This window comes from Heloderma suspectum, chromosome 3 (genome assembly GCF_057233095.1).
Source record: "Heloderma suspectum isolate Gila_16-S chromosome 3, 16-S_ref, whole genome shotgun sequence".
Lineage (NCBI taxonomy): Eukaryota > Metazoa > Chordata > Lepidosauria > Squamata > Helodermatidae > Heloderma > Heloderma suspectum.
In genome coordinates this window covers 32,780,854-32,799,539 of record NC_139460.1, presented here as the reverse complement: position 1 = coordinate 32,799,539, position 18,686 = coordinate 32,780,854, and the positions used below count along the sequence as shown (strand labels likewise).

The 18,686-nt window shown below is 39.8% G+C and overlaps 1 protein-coding gene across 7 annotated transcripts in view; it reads left to right on the top strand.

Moving 5' to 3' along the window:
- XPO4 (exportin 4) overlaps positions 1-17,756 on the top strand; it is an 86,422-nt gene extending 68,666 nt beyond the window's left edge. For 5 of the 7 annotated variants that reach the window (XM_084842841.1, XM_084842842.1, XM_084842846.1 and 2 more), the window contains 5 exons: positions 666-784; positions 2,609-2,739; positions 4,625-4,742; positions 6,668-6,760; positions 8,117-17,756. In XM_084842841.1, coding sequence (XP_084698967.1) covers positions 666-784; positions 2,609-2,739; positions 4,625-4,742; positions 6,668-6,760; positions 8,117-8,314 — 659 coding nt within the window. In that variant the 3' untranslated portion in view covers positions 8,315-17,756. Of the gene's footprint in view, positions 1-665; positions 785-2,608; positions 2,740-4,588; positions 4,743-6,667; positions 6,761-8,116 lie in introns of all 7 variants that reach the window. The other 2 variants (XR_014788998.1, XR_014788999.1) reach the window with 2 other exon arrangements.
- Positions 17,757-18,686: the final 930 nt, after the last annotated feature.

Below are 18,686 nucleotides of genomic sequence, written 5' to 3'. Positions count from 1 at the left end.
GGGGTAGTTTGCTAGCCAGATTATTAGCATGTGGTTGCCCTAAATGAAATCTAAAGTGTCTACTCCCAGACAGTTTAAAAATCTGAATCCCTTGACACAGGAATACATGTAAACGTTATGAAATTGGTATACTGGGAGTTGCATCAGTCTGTGATGATGGTAGACTGCTGAATGTCTTCTAACTGGAATTTTAGGCACTTCTCCATTTTAGAGTCACCCTCCTTCCTTTCCTATCTGGGTTTCAGATTCCTTTTGTACATTTTGGAGTCCCAAGACGAATCTGATATATATACCAGCTAAGACTTAATACAGTGTATGCATTGCATCATTGTGTTAAGTGGGTTTTTAAAAATGTGCCAAGTTGTGCACACATGCAGAACTGGTATGTGTGTAATGCCTCTCACTGTGCTACTTGGTACCTCTGAAAAGAAAACATTGTTGAGATCAGCTGCAGTACACAGAGTCAAGATCAACATCATCTTGCTGGAATGCTTTTGCTGAATTCCAGTTTCTTTAGTGAAGTAATATTTAAGCAGGATATGAGCTCATTAAGGATATACCAAATTCTTCTAAGGTTGGAGTTCAGAAAGAGATTTTGGAGAAGTGAATGTGTTTTGTCTTAAATGTGGCGAATGTAAAACGTGCTGCTGTATTTTTTCATTTAGATGAAGTATTTAGGGGACATGAACCTGGGCAAGCCACGAACAGATCTGTGTCAGCGGCAGATGTTGTCTTATATGGGGTGAATCTAATTCTGCCTTTAATGTCCCAAGATTTGCTAAAAGTAAGTATAATTTAATGCAGCCTTGCAGATGATTTTTTAAGTCCACTCAAAACTTTTAGCTCATGACTCTAGATACGCCATGCCATTAAACACAAGCATACATTTTCTACCACCACCTGCACCTCTATGCCTGGCTGGGAAGACCAACCCAATCCTGGAAAGTTTCCCCTATTTATGACCCTTACAAGGTTCTCCTTAATTTATTTTCTTGTACTTATGCCTATTGAGAACATTACTGTGATGATAGACAAGTCCCAACCCAGTCTATAGCTATAAACTTGCAATAGTTTTAAAAACATTAAAATAAACTGTGTCTCAAGAGTCCTGATCTCTGCTCTTCTCTCTCTAGAAACGGAGCAGTTTATTTTAATTATTTGTTTTGTTTATATCTCCCCCCTCCCCCCCGCCACTGCCACCCATTTCTTCCATCATGGAACTCAGGCTGGCATACATTGACCTGGTTCACTCGTAACAATAACCATTTGGTTTAAAAACTGCACAACCCATGATCGGTTCCTTCATAGGTTGTGGAGTGTGATATGCAAACTTAGACCACTGGGTTGTTTAGAGGCTAAACAACCCAGCAGTTAACCTGTGGTTTGCTGTTCAGTTAACCACTGGGTTGTTTACCCCTAAAGAACCCAACAGTCTGGGCTTGCACGTCACGCTCCACAACCTAGGAAAGAGCCAATTGTGGGTTGTGTGGTAAAAGGGGAAGAGGAGGGCATGCTGCAGGAAGTGGGCCCACTTGTGCATGGGAATGCATCAATTTTTAAACCGATGAGTTGTCTTTATGAGCAAACAGGGCCCTAGAATTCTTGGCCGGTCTCCCACCAATGCATGGACCAGATTTGAGAAAGGCTGTTGTATCCTGTTCCTCTAGACCAGGGGTGGGCAGACTTCAAGCCTGCGGATCTACTTTGCTTTTTAGAACCTCATGATTCACCAGCTGGCACCAAGTACAAAAGACATACATCTAGAATTAAAGGATTCTTAGCTGTGGAATTTGTTTTGAGTACCAAAACTGAACAGAGGTCACAGTCCTTCCACACAAAAATCCACTCCCAGTTACATTCCTCCTCCACAGTTTTCTTCATTCCAGAAGTATAATTTAAGGCAAAGGAGAGTCACTTTGTTGTTACTGTTCTTACAAAAATTGGGCATCAGAAATCCTTGCAAATCTATTGCAAATCACCCAGAGATCTACCAGTAGATCCTAATCTATCTTTTGCCCACTTCTTCTCTAAACCAGCCTTCCCCAACTGAGCACCCCTCAGATGTGTTGGACTACAACTCTCATCATCCCTAGCTAGCTTGCCCAATGCATTGCTGTAGGCCAACACATCTGGAGGGTGCCCAGTTGGAGAAGCTGCTTTAACTTTGTCCTGGGACCAGTCCAGCCAATGGCAACCATAGACCACTCTGCCTATGTTAGAGCATCTTAGCCAGAGGCTTAATTGTCATAGCTACACAATATCTTAACACATTACAATAATTTGTGCATTATACATTTATTCTTCGGTTTTAGTTTTTCAGAAATCTTTAAATTTCAGATCAAATTGAGTTGCACCTGCCATAATTTGGTAATTTTGGTAACTATAGTTTTGAAGGAAAAAACCTTGTATCACATGGGTATTTCTAATTAATAATTTGGTATCAATCTCCAGAATTTAGGGCTATGTATCCACGGAACATTAAGGCAGATGTATCATGTTTGGTTTTTTGTTTTCATTTTTGCTGCTAGAATATATATGTTTGAATATATGAATATATATTTTAAGAGGCCAAATTAAAACCAACTTTTCTGCTTTTTCCCCTCTACAGTTTCCATCACTATGTAATCAGTACTACAAACTAATCACATTTATTTGTGAAATATTCCCTGAGAAAATTCCACAACTTCCAGATGACTTGTTTAAAAGCCTTATGTATTCATTAGAATTAGGTATGACGTCGTATCCTTTGTGGTGAACTTGTCTGTGCTCATTTGTAGTTACGGAGGAATGAAGTATTCCCTTTTTTCCCCTTGAAAACATTATTTTATAATAGCTGTAGGCCCCCTAAGTAGAGATGGACAGACACATCTCTGTCTGGGATGCAGGATCGCTCAACGAGCTCCCCCCCGCCTTCCACCCCGGTTTGGGCAGCCCGGACCTGCTCGGCGAGCCTCTGCGCTCGCCGCGCCTGCCAAGCCGCCTGAGCTGCCCATTCTCTCCACACCAAGGACTCCGTCTCCAGCAGTCAAGCTGTTGTGCTTTATGCATACGAGTGCCTGACTGCTGGAGTCTTCAGCACGGTGCCCCCCCCCCCCCCCAGTGCTCTATCCCTGTCCTCCTTGGGAGGATGACAGGGCTAGACTGCTAGGGCACTGCTGAGGCCCCTCCTGCCTTTGCCAATTGTCAAGGGCTTCCTTGACAACCAGCGGAGGCTGGACGAGTCCCAGCATGGCCCACCCACCAGCACTCTAGCCCTGTTCTCCCCCTGAGAAGGACAGGGCTAGAGCACTTGGGTGCCTGACAGCTGGCAGAGGCAGAACAAGTCCTCAGCACTGCTCGCTGAGCTCCGGGGCGGTCGGTGGCTGGGTCTGTCAGCGCCCCACGGCTCGGCGAGTGGGGTCCGGGAGGCCGGACAGGGGGAGTCTATCGGACTCCACCCCCTCCTCAGACTCCCACAACATCCCTACTCTTAAGTCAGGTGTGCTTTTGTATTAAACTTTACAGTTTCTGTTTGAACTACCATTTTCTGAAAAGCTGGTCCTGCTTTTATTTCTTGTATTTCCTTACTAAATAACCAAAGCTACATTGCACATTGGCATGCGCTGTTCTTCCTTATCACTTCATCTTTCACGTAATCTTTCCTTCTTCAGGCACCTCAAACGCGTTGCTTGAAGTAGTTTGTCTACAAGTAGCTTGCAGTAGATGTGGCTATTCCTCTACTGCAGCTTTTTCAGCACTTCACCAATAAGAACCAGCCTACAGCAGCAGCTGTCTTCTGTAATAAACCTACTGCTGGACTGGACCGTTTAACATGTGTCTGTGTGTGTGAGTTCCCTGATATAAAACACCACCTTTATATACCAAATTAGTGTAGTCTTTTCCTAACATGCTACATTTTTATGTGCAGTGACTGTTTTCATGGAACAATGTCAACATCTAACATTCTGCCCTCCCTCCCAAACTTGACACAGTCTGCTGTGGTTAGTGCCAGCAGCTGTTTTGGCTCTAAACTCTGCCTTTATTTTCTTTAATGCTCACTGATATTAAAATGGAGAGAAATGGAAGAGAAGGCCTTTTCTGGAAACATTTCACAGAGGAAAAAGCAACACATTTCAACAACTTACCTTAGAACAGGGATGTAGAATCTCTGGCCTGTGGGCCTAATTGGGCTTGCAGAGGTTCTGCATCTGGCCTGCTGAGCCTCCTTGGATCTCCCCTGGAGGAATCCCCACTGTTCTCTTCACTATGAAATCGGAAATAACAGTGGGGAGGCTGGGGCCTTGCCAGCGCTGAGATGAGCACCCCCTCTTCCAAGTGCCAACCAAGTGCCTTTGCACAGTATCTGCTTGCCAAGTCTCATGCCTCTCCCAGCACAGAGAAAGGCAAAATGGCCTGGGGGGCAGGGGGAGGTGTTGGTGGACGTGGCCATCCCCACAGCGGGGTGATCCACAGAGGGCCTGGTAGGGAGCAACTTGGGCCACCACCCCAACATAGTTCTGCACCCCTGTCATAGAATAATATATAACAAAATGGCAAGTCATAAGGCCTGTTGGTTAATATTTTCCTGATGGAACTCTACTATTTCCAGCTGCAAAAAAATGATTCCTTGACTTTGGTTAATCAGAATGAGTTCAGATGTTTGCCAGCTCTGCTTAGAAGCTCTGACGCCGTTAGCAGAGCAGTGTGCAAAAGCACAGGAGACAGACTCATCCCTCTTTTTGGCAACAAGGCACTTTCTTAAGGTACGAGAGAAAGTTCCATACCTTACTGTCTTATGAGTTGTGTGTTCATTTTTTTACAACCCTGCTTTTATACCTCTGACAAAAGCGTCACTTGGTTATTAGCTTGAGGTATGGCCCTTTCTTAGTGGTCGCTGTGCATCACACATATGGGCTTTGCGCCTGTACGGAGCCTCAATCTGGGAAACTTTAATAGCTGAGGAATTTTGGGAGGAACCCCTCCCTCACCATCCCACTGTGCATACTCCAGCGGGGTTCCCGCTCAATCCCTCAGTTCTTTGTCGACCACCATTGTGGTAGCACTCGATCGAAGGGACTTCTCAGGCGTTGGCTGAGGAGAAGGTTATATTGTTTGTTTCTGGCTTTCCCTTTTCTTTCTCTAGTTTTCTGCCTTTAACTGTTTTATCGTTTTATTTCGGTCTTGCGATCCTTGATCGCGTGGCGCCTTTGGGCATATGGCCGTTAAGGCCCCTTTCCGAACATGCATGCATTGTGGGGGAAAATTGGTTATTAGCTTGCAGGTATGGCCATTTTCATCTTATTTCTCTGCAGATCCAAATGTACTATAGGTGCTTTTATAAATAATAGATGATGTTGAAGAACCCTAAGCCCATGTCCTCGTTCTGAATGAAAGACAGTTTAACAATTACTTGGATCCAAAGAACCATTAGCAGGAGGAGAAACGCTGTTCCCTGAATGCTTATACTAGCGGAACTCCTCTTGCAGTGCAGCGCCTCAGTGTTTCAGGAGTGAGCAGCCTCCAGGGTTCTGGGGGCCATTCCCCCCCTTCCAAGATCCATTGGGGGCTACTTTCTTGCTGCTGGCATGCTGCTGCAATTTGGTGGTGCAGCAGCCAAATCATGCCAATTCAGCTTTAAAACAAGGTGCAAATTTGATAGCAGGGGACATTGGGGGGACACAAAGGGCCATAGAGGAGCGCATGCCTTACAATATAAGAAATGCTGAATAAGGAGGATACAGGCTGTGTAGTATAAATTCTAGTGAGCCTTAATAAGGTCTTGAGAATGAGCTTGCACAATGTCTTACAGAAGAGCTTGTGCAAACTGAGGAACTCCTCTGGATGTGGGGTTACTTTTTTCATGCAATGCTCTTCCACTTGGTTGTAAACAGCCCTTCCATGATTGGAAGGGGCTTTCTGCTGTTGGGAGGGAACCTTTTGGAACCAACCCAATGACTGTTTAGATTAACACCGTGTCAGATACCAACTTTCATAAAGCAAGGCTTGCTTTTCAAATGTTTTCTATAAAATAAGCAGTATTGGTCACTAGGTCTCAAGGAATCTGGCAAGAGAAGCTCTATAGTGTTTCATGAAAAAGAGTAGAATCCTTCTTCCGCCAGAGACCTGGCTTAGTATTGTGGCTTAGAGAGTGAGCTGTTGGCCAGGAAGTCCCCAAATTCAAATCTCGTAATCATGAACTAAGTAGGGTGGCCTTAAGTTCTGTGCCTCAACTTCTCCCCTCCGCACAACAAATCTTCTTGTAATATGGTGATAATCCTGACACTGCAGGTTGCTGTAAGGATTATCGAGAGTGCACGTGTCACAGTCTGACCACTTGATACGTGCTATATATATGCATTATTATCTTTTGATATTTATTATAGTCATTTCTACAGCTGAACAAGAAATTGATCATAGGATCCAATGTTATATAGGAGTAATTTGGATAGAAGTAATGAATAAATACCTAACCAGTAGCTAGTTCCCTGAGTCCGCATTAAACATCTGCTTTTCCCAGTCAGATCTACGTGTGATTTTGAAGTACATCTTTAGTGGTAGTCCTGCGTAGTTCTGAAACTTCTGGCTTCTACAATGCAAGATTTCTCTTTCAGATTGGAGCATAAACTCCCTACCACCACCAAATAAAAGGTCTTCCAGGTTTCTAAAGTGATTTTTTTTGTAATTTCAGATGGTTTTTGATATGCTGGTACTGCAAAAGCACAATACAGAGATGACAGCTGCAGCAGGTGAAGCATTTTACACATTAGTATGTTTGCATCAGGTATGACACTTTAAGTTCATTCTTATTATCACTTTTAAAGAGCTCGCAGATGTAATCACTTGCAAAATGTCAAAAAATAAAGATGATACCTGAAGTAGTTTACAGGTGCTACTTTATTTTCTTCAAAAATATTCAATAAATGTTTCTATGCAAATTCTAATGATGGCAGGGATCCCAAAAGGCCTCTGCAGAGTGGCTGCCAATTTTCCCTTCCGGCAGCAGTCCCTCATGTCTCATGGAATGCCACTCTGCAGTAAGTCCCCCGTTGTCTGGGGAAGTGGCAGAGGGGCTGCAGCGGAAAAGTCCCTTGTGAATGTAGAAGTTAGTTCTTACTCTCGGATTGAACTCACTGGTGGCCTGAGGCAAGTGTTATGATATGTGCCTAATTACATGAATGCATGCACATTACATACATGTAAACATATGACTGATAATTTGATATTGAACTCCAGTCTTAGAGGAAAATATGACTCTCCAAAAGGTAAGGAACTCAGAAACCACAAAGTCATTGGAAGTAATTATTTGTTTATTGCTTTAGAAGAACTAAAGTTAATTGAAATCATACATCAGGGGAATTAGAATCCTACATTCAGAAATCATTATAACTGAGAAGGTTAAAAGCATATAAAAGTTAGTGATACAGCACAGTACTCAGAAATTGCATATACATATATTAAAAACTACAAAACAGGTGTTAACAGGGAAGGGTAAAGGAAATCAAACAATAGGCTCACCAGAAAAGCTTCTTGCAAAAGGTCAAAAAAAAAATACACTTCTTCCTGGGATGTGCTTGTTCTGAATTTTCATAACAGAACGGCTGCTCCTGTTTCAAGACCAGAATAGAGCTTCTCTTTCCAGATACAGGCTACCTTTTCTAAAAAATAGCAGAATGTTAGGGGTACTTTATAACATAAGCATCTCTCTCTCTCTCTCTCTCTCTCTCTCAGCCTTAGAGGACCTCCCCATCCCAAATCTCCAGTATTGGGGATAATTTTAACCTACCTCGAATAGCTGTTAAAAGTATTACTGAGATAATGTATAAATATGTAATACCTTTATTAGGTCAACTCAAAGATCACAAAAATTGTGCAAGCTTCTGAAATCTCCAGATCTCTTCACCAAGCAAGATGGTCTTGCTGGTTGAAGAGATCTATAGATCTCAAAAGCTTGCACATTTTTGTGATCTTTGAGTTGACCTAATAAAGATATTACACTATATGGATTTTGGAATTTTTCATATGGCCAACACAACTGCCTTTGGGGGGTGGGGGTGAGGGCAGTGTTACCAAATAAATGTAATTTGGATTAATAGTATTATTATTTTGTTCTGTTGTGTAACAATTACTTTCTTTACAGGCTGAATATTCCGAATTAGTTGAAACATTATTATCAAGTCAACAAGATCCAATAATTTACCAGCGGTTAGCAGATGCCTTCAACAAACTTACTGCAAGCAGCACTCCGCCTACGCTGGACCGTAAGCAGAAGATGGCCTTCCTCAAAAGTTTAGAAGACTTTATGTCAAATGTCGGTGGTCTCCTCTGTGTAAAATAAATTCCAGAACTGTATGCCTAACTTAGACCCTTTCTGCAAAATGCACTGAAAAATGCTGAAAGCTGACTTAATCGTAATGCCTGTTTCTGGGTTTTTCGCAGCCATCTAAGATTTTAGAGAGCCTGGAAGTTTTGATATAGTGCAGTGGAATAGGAGATGTCAACTCTAAAATCAGCTTCTGCTAATATGTGTTAGCCACAGTCTGTCATACCTTTTTATGTTGTACAGAATAAACAGAAAAACTGAAATCTTAAAAAGAATTCCACAAGTGCATACAGATATGGGCACAGTAAAAACAAGAACCAGTGCCTTGTCCCAAATGGCCTCAAATAATGACGATTCAAACTCCTAAAAGATTTTTGTTGTTGTTGCTATAAACCATTTTAGTGTGTGATTTAGACACATACAGAACTGTAAAACAATTCTAAGCTTTATTTTTTCTCTCTGAAAACTGTGTGTGTAATCCAGTGAAGAAGAAGAAGCAGAAGATGACCACCAAATGATATTTTTTAACTTGGATTTAGTTTGGTGTTGTTTTTTTTTACATCAACCTGGCGTTGCATGTTTGTGTAATACAAGTTTCTACATTATATGCTGCTGCCCTAAAGTTCAGAAAGAAGAAAGGTGTATATTTTTGTTTCCCCTGAAATGAACTTTAGGAACTGTAGCCATTTCATTGCCTTAATTTAAAACAATTTTTTTAAAGAAGCTGATGTAAGTTAGGTGAAAAATCTAAGGCAAGCTTTGGGTCTTCAGAACTGGTTTAGAATGTTGGCATTAAGCTGCTGTGTATCTGTTTGCAGCCTTCATGTGTTGAGAGTATTATGTCAGTGTGAGTGTAAAGAGAAGTTCATGTGTAATTTTACTTTCAATATCTGTTGATTCACACCCAGGTCATACACAATGGCAGTGTATTTCTAGACTGAACTGTTTGCTGAAGCAATAATGTTTCAAAAGGTGTAAATTATTGATTTCTACAAACTGTTTTTTAAAAACATTGGGGCATTAGTTTCAATGGCTAGACTATCTTGAGCGTCAAAACTCTTTTAGCCAAGGGCCACGCATGTCTGATTTCAAAATTTGGAATACTGAACTGTGATCTGATGTCTTGCCACCATCATCAGATCTGCGGTGCTGTCTTCTGCTGCTCTGATCCCATTTGTTCAATGTGTTGGCACTTTAAAGATTTAAGGTTACCTGTATGGTTTTCATCCTGCACCTACCAAATAGGAGGTTGCCATGGGAACAAAGTGTCAGGAACTCAAGAATATAGAAGCAGGGAATTTACTAATAGTTACAAGCCAAACTAAACCAACACGAATGCATATGCTGCTGATTTAAAATGAACGATTATGGATGAAGGAAGGGGATAATTTGTCTCCAAGGCCTTGTGCTTCATACTCTGCAAGATTTGTGCTATTGAATATCTCCAAGTAGTTGTTTTTACATTTTATATGGGGGTGTATAAAACACTTGCCTCTTCATAGCATCATGTTTGCAATTCCGTGCCATCCTTGAGGTGTTCATCTCAAAATTTAATCACACTACCTGGAATTGAGAAATCTTTAGCATTGTGGAGTGTTAAAGGGTCCAAAACTTCTTTAATTCCTTCTTAGCAAGCCATGAGCTCAGAAATCAGAACCTCCAATTTCTGGAAATGTGAGATACAATTATTATCTCTAGAAGCATTGAAAGTGAGCATGTTTGCAAGATTCCTTTTAAAGTGGAAAATACCTGCAAGGTAATAGTGAATCTTGCCCAAGGATTCTACCTTCCCGGTTGGTTTGGGGAAGAGTCTGCCAAACACTGCTGCTGTACAAACTCCATTTGTTTCAGGTGGATATGTTCCGGCCTCTGTGCAGGTCAGTGCAAAATAAATGGAACTTGTGCACAACATTGCTTGGTGGATTGCTTTTAAAATTAAGAGTTGTCAAGGATTATTTGTAATCTTAAACTTACTTCCTCAATTTAAATGTATATTATGTTAAAGGGACACTGTCCAGTACGTTTTTACCTGACATTTTGTAACTGTTAGTAATTTCTAAGGCTATCTTTCCTGTTTTTGTATTTTTTTAAAGTATGAATAACATTTTATCTTGTCCTTCCCCATCCGACATGTTTCCAGATGTCATATTATATATCTCAGCTTTCTGATTGTAGGCAGTTAAACAATTTCTGAGATAATACAGTGGCTCTGGAAACCTCTTTTGGTGCCTGTGCACCTTCACCCACTGCAAAGCTCTTTATTGCTCAACAATGGCCATGTCTTTAGAAAAAGGAGCACTCTTTAATTGGGATACTTTGTACTTCTGTTAGTGGGGGCACAAAGCAAGCCCATGAAAGTCAATAAAAACACACGATACCATGTGATATTTTTGAGAAATTGATACATCACCATAAAATACTGAGTTTTGGCACACAGTGAAAAATTATAGAGAAGACATACACTTTAACAAATTGGTTGTTGGTGGCTCTATTATGGAAGCCACAACTGTATAATTCTAGCATGCTTATCAAATGTGGTGCTTTGATACAGTAAATAACTTTCATGGGTGTCTGTTCTAATGATAGGTGTGCCGTCCCTGTTCAAGGTTACAGTTCAGGCTTTTGAAAACCGACATTCATTTGGGGGATAACTTTCTAAAGTGCTGTGATTCCACTCCACTGATTGCTAGATCTTTCAAAGCATATACATCTGATCACATACCTTGATGGCTAAGGCAATCTAGACATATGAGCACAGGGAAATTAACCTTGATTTCATCATGGGAGTCAATAGAACTGATAGGTTCTTGGTGATAAAAGTCTTAGGTCTTCAGGATAGAAAAGAATCTGCTGTTGCAGAAGAAAGGTGAGGAATATTAATTCAAGCTTCCCTCTGGTTCATGCAGAGTAATTGGTGTCTAAAACAAATATATAAAGTATAGATGGATATTTAATGCTGCCTTATAACAAAGCTAAAAATTTGAAAATGTCAGTTGAAATCTAAATACAGAATTGTTAAAGTCATAGCTCCTATTAAAATATAAGACTATAAATTATTGATGAAGTGAAGTACCTGAAGTATTTTAGGTGAGTATACCTTACAGTGAAAAAATCCTAAATTCAAACAGCAGCACTTTTGCCCTTCATGAACTTTAGTAAAGAGAAGGTTAATCTTCCTACATACACCACATTCACTAGAGAGAATGCTTGTCAAACTATTAAGAATTATTGTCAAGTGCGTAGAATTCAAAATGCTAATTATAACATCTGCTATTTAAAAGCTAATTGATTGCAGTGGAAACAGCAAGAAAAGTATTTAGCAGTGCTAAATATTGTACATTAATAGTCCACGTTGTACTATTAGTACAGTAATACTAAAATTGGGTGTAGTAGTACTATAGGTTCACCAACCTTGCAATAGGGCAAAAACAATAATCACATTTAATTTGGGATAATTTGCATTTTGTAAACCACTTCCATGCCAGAAATTGATAATATGCAAAAGAATGTCACAGTTGAAACAAAAGAAAACCCTCTGGAGATTGTTGATAACTCAGCATTTTCCCGCTTGCTTCCTGAATAAGGCAATGGAGGAAAGTATGCATTTTGTCAGATTGGTCAGTTGATTTGTGTGGTCATCTCTGTAACCTGAAATTCACTAAAATGTTTTGCGATCAGTCTTCTAAAGTATATTCTTTTTGGATTCTCCTGATATGCAAAATTTTGCAAATATGCAAAATCACTTCATGAAGCACAATATGCTTTCATGCCATTGGCTTGAAGGTCCTGAATTTCTGTAAGATGCACCTCATTGAGGCTGCAATTCTATATCCACTTACCTTGGAGTAAGCCCCATTGAATTCAAGCCCAATGTATATGATTGTGCTGTAAATGTTATAACTTTATACATAACCACAAAAGGCTATTGTGGAACCTGAAAATCTTTCAGGTCTCAGCCTGCTCTGAACAACAACAAAAATAGAGCAGCAGTGCTGAAACTGTTCCCAAATCCAGTAGATGGACAGTCCAATAATAGAGAGGAAGATAACATTAGGAAGCCATAGGCTATGTACTATAGTTACCTGACAAGCCAGAATACTGGGGATGATGCATTAGTAAATAGTTTTTGTGTTTTGCCCATGTTCTAAACTCACTTGCTCTGAAGCCTGAAAATGGTTTTCCAGTTGTTTCTGTCCTACATGTAGTAAATTCTGAAGCCAACTTTGCAATTGCCCAGCTTTTTGCATCTGTGTGCTACTAGAATGCAAGTAAAACCTGAGCCATCTTACTCTTTGTAATATAGTAAAATGATCATTCTGTATCCGGAGGAGAGACAACCAGAATGCAATTAACATTGCAAAGTACACTTACCTTCCTACCACCTCAGATATTATTTTGATATCCTGTATCAGACAAAGCCAGTTTTAGGAGCTAGAAAGCATACTCAACTTTGACAACGAATTACTGGAACTCAAATATGATTGGTTTTCCATTCTGCTAGTTTGGGTACCTAAACCTTGTTTGGCTGAATGATACCAGTGTGTGTCAGAAATGCTCAATTGGTTTCAAAGTTAGACACTATCAGCTAGAGACCCTTGAGTTTACCAGTCACTCCTCTTTCCCTTCTGCTCATTCTACTGTTTCTTGCTTAATACCTTGACTGTATCTTTATTTTAGTAGTTTAAGAATGAGTGCTGTTGGTTTTATCTAGAACAAGAATGAATTCTCTATAGTCTCTGTGAGCAGCTGAAAAGGTTTAAAGCAGTAGCTCATCCAAAATATTATTAACAATGACGTCTGGAATACACTTGAATAATTTGGAAGGGTGGGGGGATACAAAGCCTTCATGCTTATTTTAGTATAGGTTGATATACATTTGTGTTGTCCTCATGTACTACTAGCCACAGGTTCTTAGTTTGCTCTTGTTTTGTTTTTATTTTAAGAATAAGAATCTGATACACCTGAAACAGCTCGGACAACAACAACAACAAAATCTTAAACTAAAAACATAACAAAAGTCGTTAAGCAGTAGTGTGGGGAAAAGAGGAAATTTCATTCATCTTTAATTCAGATTTTAATCCTGGCTGGATAATGAAGCACCAGAGCTTTGATTTAATGATAGTGGGTTTTTAGAAAGCAGCATAGTGGCATTGTGTATTGCATTTGAAGCTTGCCCATAAATATAGCACCATAATCTTGGTGCTTCAATGTATATAGATCAGTATTTTAGTTGAACTGTTTTTGGGGTTTTTTTTGCTGGGTGACTATTCAAATATTCTATTGCAAAAGTGTTTTTAAGTATGGATTTCAACTCTTTCCTCATAACACCTAATGCTTGTTTCTACACAAATATTTGACTCTCTCTGGACTTCTGTCTTCAACTCTAAAATGCACTGCAATGCCTTTTACCAAAAAGTGAGATTAAATAGCAGGCTTACATGCCTTGTGTCTATGCTGAAGGAGGGTCTGGTTACTGCAAGCAAGACTATGGTAGAAAGGTTTTTATGTATCTGATTCTTTCAGCAGCCCTGCTAGAAAGTTGCATAGTGACTCAAAATCACCATTGCAAATTATTGGGGGGGGGGGGAGGTCTCCAGTGGTCACTAGTTATGTTTGTCATGCCTGCTCTATTTTAGGTATTGTTGTGTCTGCTGTTCATTCTTTATGTGGTCCACTACTTCCAAACTGCATTTTGCAACCTTTGAACTATGGCTGTATTTACCAGAAACATCTTAGGAAGACCTCTTCTCACAAGATCAGCACTACTGCAGTGAATGCTTATACTCTTCTACCATCTTTATGAAAGACTGTTCTGCTGAAGTACTCTTGGACTGCCTTCAGGCTTTTATGCACTTTTGTGACTTTACGGCTGTTGAAACTGAATTATCTTGCAAATATTTTGATAAAACACATGTATTAAAAAACCAAACAAAACATAACTGCCTCAGGAAAGCAAGTTATAATAGATACCTGTCTCTTATTTTAACTGAAATATATTAATCTACGTTCTTTAAGATAACCAGATCATGTTTAGAAGCCCAGATCGTTGTTTTTTTTTTTAAAGGGAGTACTAGTTTAACTGAAAAAGAGCAAAACTGATTTTAAACTTTCCCCCTTGATGTTAATTTTAATATTTGGTTCCATACTTTAAAACATAACGAAGAATGAAGGAGTCATGGGTGTGTATGGGATATCAATTTTTCTTGGGAAATCTTGCTGTACAAATTGTTTTGCTATTTAATTGCATTTTTGTTCCACTTCTAATTTTACTGGTTTTGTTAAATATATCTTATATATTTTTCTTTCTGCTTCTTGTGATAGCAGCCTGACTACTGCCAAAGTATGGGAGGAGAGGCTGTTTTTCTAACTCTACAGTTATGATAGATTAGTATATGTTTTAGTAGGACTGGGAGTAACTTAGTGAGGAGCAACCCATTTGTATGTTTTTTGGAGCAGTTAGGTTCAATATTTGGTCTCAGACCTTCAGATGCAGTATCTTAGGCCACTCAGATATTATTTTTCTCAAGGAATTGTGCTCGTGGATAACCAGTACACTCAATAAGCTGGGTATGTACAATTCAAACAACTGTACAGAAATGTCAGGGAAGAACCGCATCCATCTGTCAAAACTAGCAAGGTTATTTTTAACCCTAAGATTTCAGGTAATACTTATACAAGATAGTATTATACAAGGCTGCCATAAATTATCCACTAGTTACCCCCTCTTTAAAAGTGTTTTTATAGTGGCTATCAACTAAAACAACTGTTGGGACAGGACATGTATATTGTGGGGTGGGGATTTATACAGAAGCTGTTAGATCCCAAACTGAGTGCAATTGTTGTGAATTGTCCAGAGAGTTCAGCTATTGGTCAGTATAGAAATAAAATAATAACTTGTAATTAAAAAAGAAGTGGGAGGAGGGAAGTTATTCTGACCTCATAAGGACACTGTTGACTAAACAAGAAACATAGAATTAAAAAGGTAGTCTTATGCAGAATCAGTAAAGTAGAGGTAGTTCAGTTGATGAATTCTATTTGGTTGCAGAAGCAGAACCTTACATTGCCATGTTGAAGTCTGTCTGGTTTGAAAATGTAAGATGTATTGGTGAAGAGTGGGTTACTAAAACCTATGCAGTCCATATCCTACATAGTCCATCCTTTCTCACACACAGGCTGGGATCTAAAGCATCTCACAACTAGTTGTGTGCCTGAGAGTCTGGGGCTTATGAACTTTCCATCGTCCATATCAAAGCACTTTTAAAGTGAAGGAACTTCAAAAGCACATTGCACTATGGACTGCAGGTTTGCAGCTCAAAGCACGCACAATAAAAGTCATTCCATAATATATGGTCAAGGTATTTGACTCCAGAATAGATAATTTTGCTTGGAATCCAGTGATAGTACATAAGCACCATTTGGGGAAACAAAGGGAGGGGTGCATATATGTGTACGTAAACTAAATAGAATAGAATCTACTCAGAATGCATACTAAAACATACTGGTTTTTAGCAAAATAGATTATTTATATTACCTAGTCACTATCTTATGAACTGGTGTAAATATTGGGGGTCCATTTTCAATTTGATAATCTTCTGGTTCCAAGTGTGATTAGCTCAACATGTAAGATTTTTTGAAGACAGTATTTTTCCATTCATGTTTGTACCTTCCTTCAATCAAGCCCTCTGAGTGGTTTACAAAACAAGGCCAGGCTGCTTAATTTTTGTTGTGAATAGTTAAAAGTTTACTTTCTTGCCTCTTCTCAAAACTCAACTTGGTAATATTAATACCGTACATTTTCATATTCCCACAACATTCTGTAGTCCCCCAGCACTTGGAGGTAAACCTCATTTGGCACACTGCAAATGTTACCATGTGTACTTGACAACAGATGCCTGCATCTATAAAATACACAAAAAGTTCAGGAATGCCATATATTGACCTGTAAGAACTCTTGATTTTACCTGCAAAATACATGTGAACATAGGAATGCAGTGTGGCCTGCTGTCATGAAGAAACATGCAATGCTTTCTAAGAACAGAAAATCAAGCTGTTATCAGCATCTTTCGGTGATTAGCAAAATACGGAGAAACTAGGCAGCATTTATATTTAAATAGCTAAGCATTAATTTTATGGGGTGGGTGAACTACATAAAAGTCAGCTGAAGTTAAATTGGGTAGTATTACAAGCACAGGGAAAGACAACAGTCTGCTGTTTACGTCCAGAAAATGCCCCCAATAACTTATTTGCATGACAACAGAAGATACAGGAGAAAACACTCTAGCAGTACCTTAAAAAGAAAGAAACAGATGGCTGATATGTACATAAGATTTGTGTAAAGGCAACCGCTCACTGGAATATTGTAGGGTGTTGCCTTGCAGCAGCAGAAAGTGGTATCATGCTGCTTCCTGTCACTACACACCATAAAACTTCCAATGTATTTCGTTTTGCCAATGGTCTTCACGCTAGTGTTAAACAATTCCAGTACTTTTGTGCGTGGTGCCATGGTACTAAAAATGTTTTCACTAACACTTTGGGAAATCCCATCCTGGAAGGTCAAATAATATGCACAGAATATGTACCAGGGAGTGGGGGGAATTTGAATGTGTGTTTGTATTTTTAGAACATAAGACCCATGCTGGATCAGACCAAGGATCCATCTAGTCCAGCATTCTGTTCACACAGTGGCCAACCAGCTGCTCACAGGAAAACCACAAGTAGGGCATGAGTGCAACAGCACCCTCCCGCCCATGTTTCCCAGCAGCTGGTGTACATAGGTTCACTGCCTCTGGTACTGGAGGTAGCACATAGCCATCAAGACTAGTAGCTGTTGATAGCCTTTTCCTCCAGGAATTTGTCCACCCCCTTTTTAAAGCTATCCAAATTGGTGGCCATCAGTGCATCCTGTGGTAGAGAATTCCATAGTTTAACTATGCACTGTGTGAAGAAGTACTTCCTTTTATCTGTCCTGAATCTCCCACCAAGCAGGTGGGCAATTCACTAACACTTGGAAAATATCCCATCCTGGAAGGTTAAATAATATGCATGGAATATGTGCCAGGGAGTAGGGTGAATTTGAATGTGTGTTTGTATTTTTAGGTATTGCTCACCATCGTTAACCACACAGATTAATTTGATGGTGAAAGTTATTTGTTTATGGGCATCTGTGCTACACAGTTAAATGTATCTGATGTAAGAAACAAATTGTGAAGACCAATATTTCTGATCAGCTTAATATAATTACTTGCATTCATAGATCACAGAAACAGTGCCCAGGGACAGTCATTCTTCTACTCCCAGGCCTATCATTCCTGTCCCAGGGACCATCATTCCTGCCCTAGGCCTGTCATTTTAGTTTGAGGGGCTATCATTCCAGTTCTAGGTGCCCATGGCTCTCTAATTATGGTCCCAGGCCTATCATGGTCTATCATTGCTATTCCCCATTATTTCTCCCTTTTAATGTAGCTAATATGGTTTATTTAATAAAACTATTGAAGCACACATCAGCATTAATATTCAGTCAATTTAATATTTAGTAACTACTAAAACAGAAGAGCAATACAAACCATTTCATTTTTATCCCTATGACTCATTCTTTTCCTCTCAGGGTCCACTACTTCCTTTCTTTGTAAGGTGTTAGTCTAATAATTTCAATTGTCATTTGCAGCTCCCATTATTTCCTATGGACTTTAAGATAGTTCCAATTGTTTCTGAAGGACATTTATTGTCTTTGAGTGCACCCCAAGATGAACACAATGTTGTTCTCTATAATAGGTACTCAGGCCTTCTATCAGATTATTCCATCCCAAGCCTTCCCTCCCTATCTCCTTATTCCAGTGATGGGGAATATGTGGCCCTCCAGATGTTGTTGGACTGAAACTCCCATCATCCCTGAGGATTGGCTATGCTGGCTAGGACTGATGGGAATTGCAGTTCAACTACATCTGGAGGGCCACACGTTCCTCACCCCTGCCTTATTCCATTCACCCTACACTTTGCAATTGATTTCCCCTAATGATTGTTTCCAGAGGGGTAGCCATTTTAGTCTGTTGCAGAAAAAACAACGAAAAATCTTGTGGCACCTCAAAAGACTCAACGATTTTATTCTGAAACAAGCTTTTGTGGACACTGTCCTCTTCCATGAAAACTGATGCCAGAATAAATTTGTTAGTCTTTAAGGTGAAACACAAGACTGTTTCATTTGTTAAGTTTTGTGTATTTAATTCCCCCCCCCCCGATAATATAAAGCACAATTTTTAAAAAGATAAAAGGTGCTGGGAAAGACTGAAGGCAAAAGGAGAAGGGGACGGCAGAGGATGAGATGGCTAGACAGCATCACCGACGCAATGAATATGGACTTGAGCGTGCTCCGGGAGAGAGCGCAGGACAG